This window comes from Xyrauchen texanus, chromosome 29 (genome assembly GCF_025860055.1).
Source record: "Xyrauchen texanus isolate HMW12.3.18 chromosome 29, RBS_HiC_50CHRs, whole genome shotgun sequence".
NCBI classification, from domain to species: domain Eukaryota; kingdom Metazoa; phylum Chordata; class Actinopteri; order Cypriniformes; family Catostomidae; genus Xyrauchen; species Xyrauchen texanus.
In genome coordinates, this window is record NC_068304.1 from 8,147,926 (window position 1) to 8,165,795 (window position 17,870).

Here is a 17,870-nt window from a genome sequence, read left to right on the forward strand (position 1 = left end):
TATGAATTTGTTTGCAAATGCCACATTGACCTAGTGACATTTTTAAGTGTGGCCTGTGTCCAAAAACGTTTTTTTGTCCACTGTATGCAACATTATGCAGTAACTTGTTCAAGCATCACAAATGTAACTGTACCTTCTTCTGTCTTCTCTTTTTCCCAGACTTCAGCTCCTTTGCACTTTTCAAAATGGAGCTGAATGTTTCTGTGGACATTCGTGTTGAAACTTGGATTTTAATTGGAGATAGCTTAGCTATTCAAGAGATGGAAAACAAGGTTAACAATTATGTAAAAACTGTCATACCCAAACACACAGGCAGCTTTTTCTTAGTCCCCCCCCAGTAGTAGTAGAGATCTATCAGTCCTGATATAAAAGTTAGTTTTTTTACAAAATAAATCATGCAAACAAAATATTGCATAGCTTGAATTGAAAGCAGAAATATTCCTCTGACCAAATGAAATATTATCAGATATTATTGAAGCTTTAATCCTCTGTTGTATCACAAAGTATGCATATGCTTTTACAAAAGTGATATTAAATTAAATAAGTGGATAGTAATCATAGCTGCTTTTCCACTTTCGGGTCGAACAGTTCTCTTCCCAAAACTTCCCATTCCATGCTGATCCGGGCCAGTTGGCATGGTTACAGTTCTTTTCCACTGTGGTGCCGTGAAATCAGGAGCATGTAACAGATCTATATTTTGGCGATGGCAAGAGCATTGAACATTGAAGCGAGTTCACTATTGAGGAAGATCGCATGTCCCAGTTTTTAGGACTGCTTTTTTCCCTGGTTTAACACTGATAATACACAGGAAAGACACGGACCATGTCGCATAAATGAAAGCCAAGAGAAAAAGGTGAGAGGTTTACCATCATGTGCTTAGGGCTTGTGTATGCTACCGGACACAAACACACAGAAAGGTAAAAGTTCCCAAACTAGCTAAAAAGGATTTTTATTGATGAATATTAAGTATTTTATGAACATAGTATCTGAGAAATATATTCACATTTAGAGTTTTGATTAGTTTGTAATCTACTATCCTGATGAAAAAGGCATATAGGGCTGTATTTATATAGCAATATAAATGTAGGCTACAGTAGTGGATCCTGGCATAGGCCTAAGTCGTCAACCTTCTCTGGGACAGCACGGCAGGGTATCTGCTCGGTCACCCCTGCACAGAGCTCACAAGATCGTGATGGGAGTAAGGTGCCCCAAGTTGTTCCTGACAGGCTACTCAGCCTTAAAGGCTCTATATGTTCTTACATTCTGAACAAACATAATATAACCATGATCAACAGTGTAGCGTCTGGAGGAATCAATGGACTAAGCATTCTGAATAACAAAGAACCCACTGTTAAAACTCCCCTAATCACTGAAATAGCGCCAACTAGTCTCCACAGCACAATGCGCTATTGACAAAGAGACACTCCAGCTATTGACAAGCCCCTTTCCCATGTGACTCGCCTCACACCGCGTGCTTTACCATGTGAGAAAAGCCATGTGAGACTTTGAACGTAAAAATGTGTGTGTGTCTTTCAGTTAAAACCTAGAAATGTTTATTCTTAAGGAAATATGCGTAATCCCTGTACGTTGTGTATTTCTGATGATAGATCAAAACTAGTTGAAATTTGTTTAGTTGTGTAGTAAAACTCTGAGGCCGTATATTTAATAGCCTAAGAGTGTATATCCACTTTTAAGTGTACCAAATACACGTTTCTTGGTATCAAATTAAACCTTACGACTTGTCCTAGCTGAATATAAATATAAGATTACCTTAGAATTGTATTCTGCTATGTTTTACCATCTTTTGAGTTATTCAAGCCAAAGCCGGACCCAGTCATGCAAATGAGCCTTGACGGGACAAAGGGACCATCTCATGCCCAAAATAAGGGAGACTTTTACGACCTCCAAAGGAATGTGCAGAGATTGCTGATTCTCACTTAATTCTTACTGAGAAGGAGAAATGAACCCTTTTAATCCTATATATTCTATATATATATCCATGTGATAAATGTATTGACATGTATCTAATGTTCCATCTCATGATTTCCCTTTATGTTGTTTGGTCTATGTTTTCTTGCAAACTCTAATGGGTTAATGTTTCAGACTTTGCATACTATGGTTAACCGAAATCATATGTGTGGCACATTTGGTCTCTATAACTTAGTATTTTGAAGATCGAAATGACTGTACATGATATGTCGATAAAAACAACATATTAGTATTACAAGAATATGTCCTAGTTTCTTCATTGGCTACCACCCCTCCAGGGTGCACACCAAGGAGCACCCTTAGAACAAAGAGCAATAAACCAAATTCCTGCCTGGAACTTCCACCCTTCTTATTGGTCGAGCCAATGAGAGGTGGGACACATTTTCTAAGGTTATAAATTGCATCCACACTGGCTCTTCGCGCTCTTATCTCTTCCTCCTTCTTGGCTGCTCCCAACTCCCAACTTACTTCATCTCTCCTCCCTTTCCCTTGGACTCCCCCCGGCACCCCTCTCTCTTCTCTTCTGCTGAACATTGCAACTTCTCGGAACAACCCTTCAACTCTCTCTTCAAGTGAGTCTCAACTCCACGCTCTGGAAACACCGAACCGAAATCCTCCGTCTCAAGAACGCCACGAGGACACGACATACTCCAGTCTTGCTCAGCCACACTAAGGTCCATTTTGCAAGTATTATTTCATCTGAAATCCAAACGCGTTAAAGTGTGTAATTCCATTTGCTGGCTCTTAAAGGGTTAATTGTTGTAATAAGTTGGCTATCCTTATAATAATCCATCTATTTTCCTTATTGCTTTTACTGTGTTTAACTTGCGTATTTTATGTTTATTTTATGTTATATGTTAAGTGTCTGTTACCTTGTATTAAAATCAATTATACGCTTGATTGTCTGTGTGTGTTGATCATAAAACAAAGCCTCTTTAATGTGCGATTTTAAGCTACGAGCTGATATTATCAAAGTAAGTTAACGTGCTTTGAAGAGTAGCTTATAACTAAGAATAAACCTTCAAGGGAATTGATCAGAAATATTTAGCAAAGCGGTTCACGGGACGAACTGACTGATTGCGGTAGCCTACGGGTCAATTCCATTGAGGGTTTAATTAAATTAATATAGCCTGTCTGCATATAATGTATATTCCTAATTAATTATAATTCGTTGTGTTTAATTATCTATATATATTTGAAGCAGACTCCTGGACTATATAAGCCCTTTTTGGGGCATTTTTGTATGTATTGGTATCTGGGTCAACCCGTATGATTAATCATTGATTACGATCATTGAAATTAATTGTACATTCCCCAAACCTGACCTGGATACCCTACAACAGTATAGGTATTGCACACCATGACACAGGATCGCCTCAACGTATTGAGAAAATTAATAAAAGGAAACGCAACATAAAAGGAAATGCAACCCAGGATACATTAAATACAGGTTATGTTTAATCTATGGTAGGTCGACACTTGATTTACAATGTAAAATCTGTCCTGAAGCAAAACCAGTTGAGAAGCACTGAGATAAAGTTACAGACTGGAGCAGTCTGGCTGTGCAGTCACGCACCTACAGTATATGTTAACTGTTAATAATCATAGGACATTATTTTATAAGCTCACACAGCTGATGTTATTTTTCATTTAGTAGATCATTTAACATATAAACTAACATGCTTTAGTTATATAACATGTTATAGTTACATGCTATTTTTTATCATGTTTTTAATTTGATGTATTATTATAATTCTGTTAGCTTTCTAATTTTTTCTATTTATTTATTTTCAAAAGGGAGACTTTTTTTTACACATACTTCAATAAAATAAACTGTTTCAAGTTTCAATTATAACAAAGTGTTTGGTCAAAAAAAAAAAAAATAACCCTTCTGTTTTCACTGATAATAGTCATTGTGTTATACCGTGATATTTTCTGAGACGGTTATTATACAGTGAAAATCTCATACCATTGCAACCCTACTCTGAATCCAAACAATTGATTATATTTATAAACAAAACAATACTTATGTACTTTTTAAATACAAATGTTCGCTTCTGTACATCTCTGTGACACACTCATGAGAGGGATGACGTAAGCTTGTTGGTAAGATCCCGTGTGCCGTGGAGGAGGCAGAACGTGCGTCATTGTTTACAACAGAAGCAGCGCTGTACAAAAGTTTAATAGTCTTTGCTGTAGATTTGTATTTTAGATTTGTAAACTTTTCAACGATTGCATATACATGATCATGAGCTATAGAGTGTGTATGTATGAAGGTGTGTGTCTGTGTGTATATACGTATATGTATGATTATATTATATAAAAAATATTAAATGATATATATACATATACATATATTTAAAAAAAAATAAAATAAAATAATAATAATAAAATAAAATAATAATAATAATATATATATATATATATATATATATTATCCATGTCTTGCTGCTGTTTTTTGTATTGTTGTGCACTGGAAGCTCCGGTCACCAAGACAAATTCCTCACCTTCATGCCACTTCACTGTCAAGTCTCACACAAAGGACTTGCAGTGTTTATTTACCTGTCTGTATTTGCTCTTGATCTTCATCAATATCTGTTTAGTACTTACTCTGCCTGTTACCTCTTCTTCAGTTTGTGAAGCTTCTCACCTGTACCATTGATTTCATTGTTTAAACCCTGTAAATCTCAGTAAATGCTCTCGCACTTGAAGAAAAAGCACAAGTAGATAATGCAACGGCATTGCTCGGAAATAAAGGATGGTTATTTACTGCAGTAATTATTTTTTGTATTATTTGTAATTATTAAATTGTTTTGGACTGTTTTGGTTAGTGAATGGCGCTCGGCATGTGGTCTGTACAATTTTCACACGTGACCTTTCCAAACGAGCTTACATCATCCCTCTCATGAGCGTGTGTCACAGAGATGTACAAAAGTGAACATTTATAGCTAAAAAGTATATAAGTATTGTTTTGTTTCTAAAAATAATCAATCGTTTGGGTTCAGAAGAACTTTATTTGTCGACTGGAGTCCTGTGGATTATTTTGATGCACCCTAAATATTCATTTTGGGCCGTCAAAAAAATGGAGTACATTCACTTGCATTGTTTAGACTCTAAACTTTAGAGGATAAAATCCTAAAGATCTGAAAGAAATTCAGATACATCTTGGATGGCCTGAGGGTGAACTAAATCAGCAAATGTTATTTTTTGGGTGAACTATTCCTTTATTATAAGGTAAATATTATGACCAATCATTGTTTTAAAGAATGAAGGCTATACAATGCTTGAAATTGCCAAAAAGATAAAGACTTCACACAAAGGTGTACATTACAGTCTTCAAAGACAAAGGACAACTGGCTCTAACAAGGACAGAAAGAGATGTGGAAGGACAGATGTACAACTAAGCAAGAGGATAAGTACATCAGAGACCTCACATGTCCTCAGCTGACAGCTTCATTGAATTCTACCCGCTCAACACCAGTTTCATGTACAACAGTAAAGAGAAGACTCAGGGGTCTTATTGCGCTTAGAGTAAACGCACACACAAAAATTAGATAAGATGTAGTGCACATAGTTGTTGCGCATAGTGCTGCACTTAGACCACTCACGAAAATAGAAAGTGTCTTTGAAGTCCATCCCAATTGACTGGCTCAGTCAGTCCATTCTAATCCTGATTTTGCAGCAACACATTCGAAAAAGAAACTGTTACTGTGTCAGCAAGCCTAGATCAGTACTGCAATGATAACTGTTCAGCCCGATGCTGGAAAAGTGGCTATTGTTTTTATTCAGGGTCAGTTTCTTCTACAGCATGTACATCAATCAGAAAATGCATATCTTGGGTCTCGAAGACCCCAAACAGAAGCATTTTTCATAGAGGACCTTTACAGCATGTTATCAAATTGACATTTGTTTGTAAAGTTGTAAAGTATCAACCTGTTGTTGTTTTTCTAGATCCCAAACTTTGTGATTAATACATTTGTATCTTGGCATATACCTGTATATTTGTTTGTGTGTTTGTTTGTTTTTACCAGCACATTTAAGCAGGCTCCTCACTAGCTTTTGACTTTTACAGCTCATTTACATAGTCACAAAAAAATAAGAGTTGAATGTGACAGACATTCAACAAAATAGGGCTAGGTTTCAGCAAAAACTGTCTTTAGGTGTGACACATACAACCAAAATTGAGTGTTTTCTAGTCAGCTACTGAGACTCAGCTTTAAGTGTAGCCCCCTGGAAGGTCAAAGAGTTAGTTGAGACACAATGAGTTGGATCTCTGTAACTCTACAGTTCATGGCCTGAACTTCAGTATTTGAGATCTTCACATTAGTTCTACCAACATCCCATTAGAGACATATTTCCATCACATTCAAACCTGTTTTTCGCTCTTGCAGGGCCTCTAAAAGCACTTTCCCTCCATCTTCTCCAATGTGGTTCTCACCAATGTCCAGTTCTGTCAAGTGACTGGAGAACGTGACCAGACTGGCAGACATTTAAAACACAAACATATAATGAGATTGGGCACATGGTTTATGTTACATGTTTTCAAAGTCCATCACATGATCAATCAGGATCAGCAGTTCATACAGTACAAACGGCTGAATATGATTTTTTTAAAGGGGTCATTTCATAATTATTTTTGGTTCAATTTTTGGTGCGTTCTGTGAGTACACAGCCAAGTGATAGAAGGATATATGAAGGAAATACATTTATTTCTGAAATAATTACATATTTAATAAATAAACAAAAGCAATGTCATTTGTGGATTAAAAAGTGTATATTAAACTATTGTAGCATTAAAAACGAGTTCAATGAATGCTGTATTTAGGTACATATTATTATTATACTTGTTGGCTGTCATGCAGATCAAAAAAAAATCAGTCATAAACTGTATATTTACTCTTGAGTAGCTTAAATAATAATAAATACATATAAAACAAACTCTGAACAGGTTCTTTTCTAATTTGGAGCTGACAAATTAGAAGTGCTCCATTTTCATATTTACTATATGGTCAAACATATGGTCAAAATATCAAACAAACTGGTGTAATGTTGGGTAACAGGGAGAGGAGTCACAGGAGTAACTTAAGATATTTAATAAATGATGCTAGAGTGGAATATATCAAACAAGGAATCAATACAACAAAACTACAAAACATTGCAATACAAGACCTGACTGGGAATGAACAAAACAGGAGGGTATTTATAAAAACAAAGGCAGATGTTGGAACGGAGGACAGGTGAGGATGATTGGAAACAGATGGAAGTGATTAGGGCAGTGCACTATGGGGAATGTAGTCTGGGGGAAAACTTCAAAATAAAGAGTCCTTTGGAAACATGAGGGAGACAGACTGCGAAATTACGGAGGCTCGGAAGACCGAGGCAGTGCCGAAGGCTCAGATGACCGAGGCGGAGCTGGAGGGAAGGAGGCACCCTGGTGGAGCTGAAGGCGGAGCCAGGTGACCGACGGACCAAGGCGAAGCTGGAGGGATGAGGAACTCCGGTGACACCGATAAGCTGATGACCAACGGTGGAGACGAGGGGAAGTAGAGGTGTTGATGAGGGCTCAGAGGGCCACGGTGGAGTCGGAGGGTCGACAGATCCCCTTGCCTGAGAAATCACCTGGGCCAATGGTTGAGCCGGTGACTTGAAGGGAACCGGCTGATTAGAGGGAGGAGGAGGAGGAGGAAGGGCCAGGGCACTGGACGGAACCAAAGTGTCCATTATGCTTGCTTGAACAATTGGAGGATGAAGGGTAGTCAGGGTGGGAATCAGGGTGGAATCAAGTCTAGGTCTATTAGCTCCGCAAGAGCTGGCTCTGGGACAGATGGGGCTACTGGCACTGGGACTGTCAAGGCTACTGGCACTGGCTCTGGGTCGGTTGAGGCTACTGGGACTGGCTCTGGGACGGTCGAGGCTACTGGCACTGGCTTCCTGTACTTTCCCATAGTTTAGCCTTATTGTAGTTTTTATGGTGTTAAGGAGTAATATTGCCTTTTTTAACACGCTGTCTACACTGGACACATCTGTTGACGTGACAACATGTAACAACATAAAGCTATCTACTCTGAAAGCGTTGAAATGAACTTTCTGAAAAACATGCAGACAACAAGGAACAATCAGCTCTGAGCTCGAATATCGACTTCATCAATGGTTAAATCTGTAAATAATCTGCATTCTACTTTATTTTTAACGTAATTAAGAATTAAGACTTGTTTTCAGAGAATGTATCTTGAGCTAAAGGATAGTTTACCCCAAAATCATAATTCTTTCAACATTTACTCACCGCCATTTGCATGACTTTCTTTTTTGCAGAACTAAACTTTATCTACAGAATACGCATATTAATGAAATGACCTGCTATCAGTGAACTGACAGAAGATAGATAATAATTAGGTTAGGCTTCATTAAACCTGACCTATATGCATAAAAGACGAGATGTAACAATGCAGGCAGAGGAGAAAGATTATATATATATATATATATATATATATATATATATATATATATATATATATATATATATATATATAGTAAACAAATATAAAAAAAATGCTGAATAAAAATCTTTTATTCATTATTAGTTAATGGTACTTCTGCATTAACTACTGGAACGTTTTTTGTAAAGTGTTACCTACAATACTTTACCTGAATTTACATTAAGTATTTAAGGTAAAGAAGGTAAAATGGCTCACTATTTGGCAAGTATTGCATGAAAGTCGCCTTTTTATGTTATTATAACCGCATATTAATTATGTATAGTGCATTTGGAAATAAATGTTTTGTCATTAATGAACATTATATAAACCCTTTACAAAATAACAGAGTGCATTTAAGGCCAAACAGACACAACAAAGCAACATCGCCACCAATTAACACACTCATAATCTAATGAGGGAAAACTCACATGCAAATGAGCTCCATGAATCGAGTTAGTTGATTGGGCCCCTCCTTTCCGGTGTCATCGATGGAGTTATCAAACATGTGCAGCCTTGCTAGCCAGGGCCCCGTTGCCATGTCAGGACTCCTCTTTGTTTTTCCTTGTTTCTTCTTCGACTTCTTCCCTAACCACAACAACGTGACATTTGCAACTGAACCAAATCTGGCATCCATCACAATGACACAACTTACAGCACACTGTCTCCTCCAATTAATCAGGAAATGAAAATGATTTTTACAGCACAGAAAGGAAATGAGGAAACAAAATTAAGCTGTGAAACCAAAATAAATCACTTTGAGGCCCTTATATTTACACACACATGAACACATACAGTGGTAGAGAGATGAATGTCCTTGAGCTCTCTGATTGGCCCATAGGTCAGTGGGAGACCAGTGTCACTCACCACCACAAACCACAAGTTCACCACAAGATGATTGATGTGTGTGTGTTCTTGTGTCACTGCACACACGTGAAGCTAGCCTATGAATGTATACAAGGCCTATTCTCAGAAGATGGTGTCTGAAAATGTATCCTTGAAAATATTCATTTCATTTTAAGATTACTAGTGAACTACTAAGGAATCATATTTTCCCTCTTTAGGCTGAAAGCACCAGGGCCGTAATCACTATAGACAGTGGGCGACCATCATAGGGGGTTGTGTTCACATTAGTGGTCAGCAAATATGGGTTTTTCAATGACTGTTTTTCTTAACCTATAAACCTCAAACCTAAATATGCGGTTACAGTATGTTATATCATTCATTACTCACCCTGAACCTCAAGCTTTACATGATTTCAACCCCATCACAGACATTTTGGACTTCACGTGCTTATATTTTCAAAAGACAAATTATGTTGCATGGCTGGAGTTTTGGTGTGCCTTGTAATAAACCACACATTGCACACTTTTTTTGTTGTTAAAATTATGATTTTACACCCTCTAATATGAAGTTATAATATATATATCTTTTAAAGGAGGGAACTGTCAGCATAACAGGGTTGAACAGAAAGTGAGGGTGAAAGACAAATTGCAAAATGCATTTAAGAAAAATCTACATAAACAGTGAAAGCACGCTGATACTTCTTGTTTTTTCTCCACATTGTATCACCGTCTCGGAGTGTTGTCAAGGTAACAATGTCCTGAGCGAGTGTGTTTGCTCAGGTGGTTCTCACAGACGTTCTGTGATGTTCTCCACAAGGGAAAACTGAGAGTTGACAGGAGTGATAACAGAGTGTATGCATGTTTGGGATGTTTCATCTCTTCACTTGAAATGAATCTGTGTTTGGGTGTCTCATGGGGATCAGAAAATCAGCAGTACCTTTGCTCTTTGCTTTCTTTTGCATGGAGGACATCATACTGCTCCTTTGGGAGATCAACTCAGCTGCGTCTGAAACGTGTAAATGACATCAGATTACATTACAGAATAAAAGTTCTTGTCCTGTTAACTTCTGTATAAAGAATAATGGGCCAAACTTTTTCTTGAAAGACAGTCTCTAGACACATACCATTACATACTGTGTGTATGCCAGCTATTAAATCTGAGTTTGTATTGTGTTTAAAACAGTTGGAGCCTTATGGGACAAGGACTTTTGACAGGTCCTTGTCCTCTGATACAATGAGGGGACATGATTAATTCAGCGATGATCCACTATTGATAGAATGGATTAGGTAAGTACACAAACACGCACACACCTGTGATGGATTTCAGCTCGTTTTGGTTCCCTGCAATTTTTTGGCTGTTTTCCGCCACAGGTCTCAACAGCTCAGTGGCACCCCCACACTGCAGTTCATTGCCATTAATGTAGAGCTCCCTAAATAAATGTGATAATTTACACATTTCAGCACTGCCAATGTAATTGCGCTAACTTTGGGTTTAATTAAACATGCTAAACTTTTGTACCCTTGACTGTATTGCACATCTGAATATATGCCAGATTACATCACTTTACTAATGCACACAAACATCTCTTTTACATAAACATAATTTTACCACCTGCTTTCAACAGTTCAGTTCAGTCATGAAACTCTACATGGCGCAAGCTGACATGTCCTTTGCGGTGTTGTGTTAGTTACCCCAAAAAAGATATCTACCACAAATTATTCATTACTTGTAATCATATTACAGTACTCTAGGGCTGCACAGTTCATTGAAATAAAATCAAAACCGCAATATGACCATACACGATTATTTAAAAGCAAAGAGCTGGTCGCTTCAAAATGTATGTGCGCAGTTCTGTTTTTTTTTTTTGTGTGTGGTATATTAGTATATTACACTTTCTAAGACCAAGCGTGAATGTTTACAGAGCAGTTTTGTTCAGTTCAGTTGTACAGTTCGCTTCAGTTTGCTTACAAGCACTGAGCGTGTTTTATTTAAAGCACTCCAGAATTACTTAAAATAAACTTTTGCATAATTCCAATATATGTTTGGCCGGTACAAGAATATACAAATACAAATACTACACCAAATGGAAAGTGGAGGAGATGCTAATATGGACAGAACAGTACACAGCTGTTGTGAATGTGAACTTACACAGAAACGCTTCCTCCAGTTGTCCGCCAAAATAAAAGTTTGATGGTTTTTAGAACTCCTTGGTGTAACTGCACCGCATAGCAATGCCACATGCATGTTAAGATTTTATTACAGAAATATATTACTATTGTATAATAGTAATAACAATAACAAGAATTATTAATATATAATATTACAATAATATAATATTCAAGTTGACTGGGTTTAAAAAAAAGAATGAAAAATGGGCTGAGACCCTATTACAAGGAGGACATAAACAGGTACATAGTTGACATGTGCAAAGCGAATACATTTTTTCTTGTGTTTCACTATTTTTATTTATTTATTTCTTTGTCTGTTTTTGGCTGAAGGGATCCAAATCATGCAGCCATACACTATTCATTATTCATGGAAAAAGTAATCACATTACTAAATAATTTTAAGTTACTTTCTAAAATGGTCAACCAAAAAATATTGCTCATCAAATTTTAAAATAATGTCTATATTTCTTCCATTTTAATTGTCGCACTATACAATCAACAAGTCACAATTAAAATGACTCATTAGTGTCTCTTCAGCTTTCACAGATACAGAAACAGAAATTAATATGAACATACTGTAAATTACATTTTAAATGAATTCTACATAAAGGATTTTTTATTTATTTTAGACATTTTTGGAACCCAAGTAATGCACTTCAAAGTAATTAACTTAATTAAGAAGTCAGAAACTATAATCTGATTATTTGAATTTAAAATGCAAATAGTTACACTACTTTTTACTTTAAGTATTTAGATTACAGTAACTAATTCATTTGTAATCAGATTACACCCAATACTGGCCCTTTGAAATGTAAGATGTTAATCAATCGACTCACATACTCCATGGTGCAAGAAATGTCCTTTGACATGTAATATATTAAACCAATCAGCTTGTATACTCTCTCTTTGTCTAGCAAATTAATAGTCTTGCCACAGTCGTATCCTGGTCTCACTGCAGCACGAGAGTTTTCTAACTTAATCCCTCCTCCTCCCCTGCACCACATGTCTAGATTTGCTTCAAGGGAGTATGTTTGTCTAATTGTGTAGCAGCAGCAGCATATCTTACATGTTTGTGTACAGTATAGTTGTGTCCCAAACTGTACACTTATGCACTATTCTACACCATTGTGTAGTGTAAGTAGTGCGAGTAGTACGTTTATACTTGAAATGGAGAAAAAAGGAGTGTAATTTAAGTACCCAGATGATGCACTTTTTGCATCAAAACGGAGTGTGGAATGTTAAACACTTCCTGCACTCAGCGGACATGGCTTGCTGTAGATAGTGGAAGGGGCCGAATTACCTGGCTGCGCTGCTGGTCTGACAAAACAGTAGTAAATAATGAAGAATGTAATAGCTGGCAATGCTTCAGATGATACAGCACCTTTCAAATGTGAGTTGAATGCTTTACCATCACCCCAAACTGTGTATGTATGTTGTTTAAGATACAAGTGTTGAACTGATGGCTAACCTGCTAAAGATAGCAGCAACACATCATGTGTGTTTGAAACGTCACTTCTGTCCGCTGTTAAAAGGCGAATGCTTCTGTGTAGTAAAAAACATTTTTTGTATTTTACAAGTACATAGTGTATTGTGTGCCGTTAGGGACACAGCTTTTGTGTTTAGCAGAAGCAAGTTTTGGTATTTGCTCTGCGGCAGCAGTAGCAAAGCTGTCAGCAGATATATTCCACTAAGACCAAGCAGATCCAAAATGACTTTTGTCAATGATACATTTATTAAGATATAATTTTTTTGATATACTGTATCAGCCAACTCTGATTTATAAATATAATATGATTAATCCAAAGTTTGCTTGAGCCCTTGTAACCCAAAATATCCAATGAATTATAATTCAGATATATGAGTCACCAGCTGAAGCTCAGAGACATTAATTAACATGTGGTGAAACATGTCCTGCTTTTGCAGAAACTGACGGATACCAGAGTTATGGCAGAGGTTTATGAATTAATAAACAAGCTGCGGTGATGATAGAAGCCCATACCTCACAGAACTGTTGGTAAGGAATGAAGCCAGCAGAGTTCCGCTCCATGAACCCAAACCACAATAACACAAACTCAGGGAACGTATTCGACTGGCGCCCAAACCTCCACTAAGCAAACATTTCAACCCTTCAACACCCATGCTGAGAGAGAGACAGACAGAGAGAAAGGAGAAAAAAATATGTTATTATTAAAACTGAATTCATTTTTGTGTGTAATATGAGCCAGTTAGGTGACGAAGTCAGCATCAGTAAGTGTTTACATACAACAGCACTTTGTGATCGCTTGTATTACAACTACTAAAACTAGGAAATAGCTTTAAATGGCATTAAACAAACAACTTCAGCATAACGGCTCATCACAGCTGAGAGACACAACAGACTGATTAATTACACAAACTCAAGGCGCTTACTTCTTACTGGACTTTCCACATTGGAGAGGACATACTTTTTAAAATGGCAGAGAAGATTGCGGTTTCTATAGTGAATGACTCTTGCTCACCAGCTACAGCGAAATAGGGAGAAATACCCCGGCTTGGACAATATTTTTCCACTGAGAAAGCTGATCTTCAGAAAGCTGAAAGCATCTCTGCTTGGGTGTGGCAACAAGTGATTTCACATCTCTCTCTCTCTCTCTCTCTCTCTCACACACACACACACACACACAAACATCCATCCTTGTTTATCCAATAACTTGGTAGAAAAAGCACAAGCCGTGAAACTATTTCTGAAGTGACATTTTTGAATTACTAACGGAGGCTTGGATGCATCATTTGTTTTGAACCAGCAAGATTGTGATCCGTCACGTAAGAAAGTAGTTCCATGCACAAAAGTGTTTTTTATGAACGTACTCAGTTTTTCCCATTTTTTAAAAATGTACTTGTTCATTGAACTGTTGTATAATAGCAACATCACACTCGCAGTCGTGCTATATGGTCCTATATCAGCACGGCTGTGATTCTCTTTGACAGGCCGAGTGCCGTAGAAAATATAGTGCTGATCTAGGGCCATATCACACTCTTGCTCGTGTGATATTGCTTAAATATATAAATTGCATATATACATATATATATATATATATATATATATATGAAACTACACATCTAGAAAAGGAGGAGAGAGAGCAACACTCTGTCCTGAAAGGGGAGGAATTACTTTTTAACAAGTCTCAGAAAGTCTCAGAGAAGTTCTTAGAAAGCAGTAAGAGAGAGAGGGAGGAGAGGTATAAATCCATAATGATAGACAAGCTGCCTGAACTTCTGACATGCGATTACTCTTTTTTACCTGTTTTTCAATGTTCTATGTGCAACCTTATCAGCAAAACATCAATATACACTCAAAAAATATTTTAACCTAAATATATTTATTTTAAGGTTTACGCTTTAAAATTTCATAACAAAATTGAGTAAAATTTAATGGAGTATTCTTTAACAATAAAACTTCAAGTGTACCGGTAATTAATTTAGAGTAATGCAGTAATGAAAAGAATTGGCTACCACCTTAACGTTTAAATGTAAAAAAAAATTGTCTTCCAAAACAATCTTAATAAATTAAACAATCACACCTAATTACTATCACACAAAAATTCACATCCTCATTATCAGATGCCCACTCACCATGTGTAGTCCAGGCAGAGTGTTGTGAGGCAGCTGATGCTAGCAGCTTTGCTCAGTCCTTCCATCGACAAGTCATCAAGTTTGCAATCGAGCAGCTCCAGTGATATGAGGGGATACACTGTCCTCCTCGTCCTCTCCAAAAGAACACACTGTCAGAGCAAACACACACACACAGGCCTAATCATATTTAACACAACCCACATTAAGACAGCTGCAAGCTAGTTGAAATGCATAATTTTCATGAGGTGACTGAGTTTACTATATATATATATATATATATATAAACTCAGCAAAAAATAAATGTCCCTTTTTCAGGACACTGTATTTTAAAGATAATTTAGTAAAAATCCAAATAACTTAAAAGATCTTTATTGTAAAGGGTTTAAACAATGTTTTCCATTCATGTTCAATTAACCATAAACAATTCATGAACATGCACCTGTGGAACAGTCGTTAAGACACTAACAGATTACAGACAGTAGGAAATTAAGATTACAGTTATAAAAACTTAGGACACTAAAGAGACCTTTCTACTGACTCTGAAAAACACCAAATAAAGATGCCCAGAGTCCCTGCTCATCTGCGTGAACATGCCTTAGGCATGCTGCATGGAAGCATGAGGACTGCAGATGCGGCCTGGGCAATAAAATGCAATGTCTGTACTGTGAGATGCCTAAAACAGCAATACAGGGAGACAGGAAGGACAGCTGATCATCCTCGTAGTGGTAAACCACGTGTAACAACACCAGCACAGGATCGATACATCCAAATATCACACCTGCGGGACAGGTACAGGATGGCAACAACAACTGCCTGAGTTAAGCCAGGAATGCACAATCCCTCCATCAGTGCTCAGACTGTCTGCAATAGGCTGAGAGAGGCTGGACTGAGGGCTTGTAGGCCTGTTGTAAGGCAGGTCTTACCAGACATCACCGGCAACAACGTCACCTATGGGCATAAACCCACCTTTGTTGGACCAGAAAGAACTGGCAAAAAGTGCTCTTCACTGACGAGTCACGGTTTTGTCAAACCAGGGGTGATGGTCAGACTTGTGTTTATCATCGAAGGAATGAGCGTTACACTGAGGCCTGTACTCTGGGGCGGTATCGATTTGGACGTGGAGGGTCCGTCATGGTCTGGGGCGGTGTTTCATAGCATCATCGGACTGAGCTTGTTGTCAATGCAGGCAATCTCAATGCTGTGCGTTACAGGGAAGACATCCTCCTGCCAAATGTTGTACCCTTCCTGCATGATAATGCCACCAGCCATACTGCTCGTTCTGTGCGTGATTTCCTGCAAGACAGGAATGTCTGCGTTCTGCCATGGCCAGCGAACAGCCCGGATCTCAATCCCATTGAGCACGTCTGGGACCTGTTGGATAGGAAGGTGAGGGCTAAGGCCATTCCCCCCAGAAATGTCTGGGAACTTGCAAGTGCCTTGGTGGAAGAGTGGGGTCACATCTCACAGCAAGAACTGGCAAATCTGGTGCAGTCCATGAGGAGGAGATGCACTGCAGTACTTAATGCAGCTGGTGGCCACACCAGATACTGACTGTTACTTTTGATTTTGAGATATATATATATATAAATTAATTGTGCATGCGGCTCAGTGGTTAGCACTGTTGCCTCACAGCAACAATGTCCCTGGTTCCTTTCTGTGTGGAATTTGCATGTTCTCCCCATTATTGCATGAGTTTCCTACAGGTGTCCCGGGTTTCCCCAAAAACATGCAGGTTAAGTGAATTGGAGACTCTAAATTGCCCTGTATGTGTGAGTGAGCATCCCTCAGCCACTGTGGATTGTGTCAGGAGGGGCATCAGGCGTAAAACCTGTGCCAAGTCAAATATGTGAATCATGGATGGTCCGCTGTTGCAACCCCTAACGGGAGCAGTGTAAATAAGAAGACTGTTATGTGTGTATATGTATAATATATATATACACTCACCTAAAGGATTATTAGGAACACCATACTAATACTGTGTTTGACCCCCTTTCGCCTTCAGAACTGCCTTAATTCTACGTGGCATTGATTCAACAAGGTGCTGAAAGCATTCTTTAGAAATGTTGGCCCATATTGATAGGATAGCATCTTGCAGTTGATGGAGATTTGTGGGATGCACATCCAGGGCACGAAGCTCCTGTTCCACCGCGATCCCAAAGATGCTCTATTGGGTTGAGATCTGGTGACTGTGGGGGCCATTTTAGTACAGTGAACTCATTGTCATGTTCAAGAAACCAATTTGAAATGATTCGAGCTTTGTGACATGGTGCATTATCCTGCTGGAAGTAGCCATCAGAGGATGGGTACATGGTGGCCATAAAGGGATGGACATGGTCAGAAACAATGCTCAGGTAGGCCGTGGCATTTAAACGAAGGGGCCTAAAGTGTGCCAAGAAAACATCCCCCACACCATTACACCACCACCACCAGCCTGCACAGTGGTAACAAGGCATGATGGATCCATGTTCTCATTCTGTTTACGCCAAATTCTGACTCTACCATCTGAATGTCTCAACAGAAATCGAGACTCATCAGACCAGGCAACATTTTTCCAGTCTTCAACTGTCCAATTTTGGTGAGCTCTTGCAAATTGTAGCCTCTTTTTCCTATTTGTAGTGGAGATGAGTGGTACCCGGTGGGGTCTTCTGCTGTTGCAGCCCATCCGCCTCAAGGTTGTGCGTGTTGTGGCTTCACAAATGCTTTGCTGCATACCTCGATTGTAACGAGTGTTTTTTTCAGGCAAAGTTGCTCTTCTATCAGCTTGAATCAGTCGGCCCATTGT

The 17,870-nt window shown here is 38.2% G+C and overlaps 1 protein-coding gene across 1 annotated transcript in view; it reads right to left on the reverse strand.

Moving 5' to 3' along the window:
• The window catches only part of LOC127622797 (uncharacterized), a 33,337-nt gene that overhangs the window by 787 nt on the left and 14,680 nt on the right, over positions 1 to 17,870 (reverse strand). Inside the window, exons 3-9 of the mRNA XM_052096886.1 lie at positions 15,089 to 15,237; positions 13,476 to 13,616; positions 10,619 to 10,737; positions 10,245 to 10,313; positions 8,894 to 9,050; positions 6,362 to 6,468; positions 134 to 249 (exon numbers count right to left, since the gene is read on the reverse strand). Of these exons, the coding sequence (XP_051952846.1) occupies positions 134 to 249; positions 6,362 to 6,468; positions 8,894 to 9,050; positions 10,245 to 10,313; positions 10,619 to 10,737; positions 13,476 to 13,616; positions 15,089 to 15,237 (858 nt within the window). The remainder of the gene's footprint in view (positions 1 to 133; positions 250 to 6,361; positions 6,469 to 8,893; positions 9,051 to 10,244; positions 10,314 to 10,618; positions 10,738 to 13,475; positions 13,617 to 15,088; positions 15,238 to 17,870) is intronic.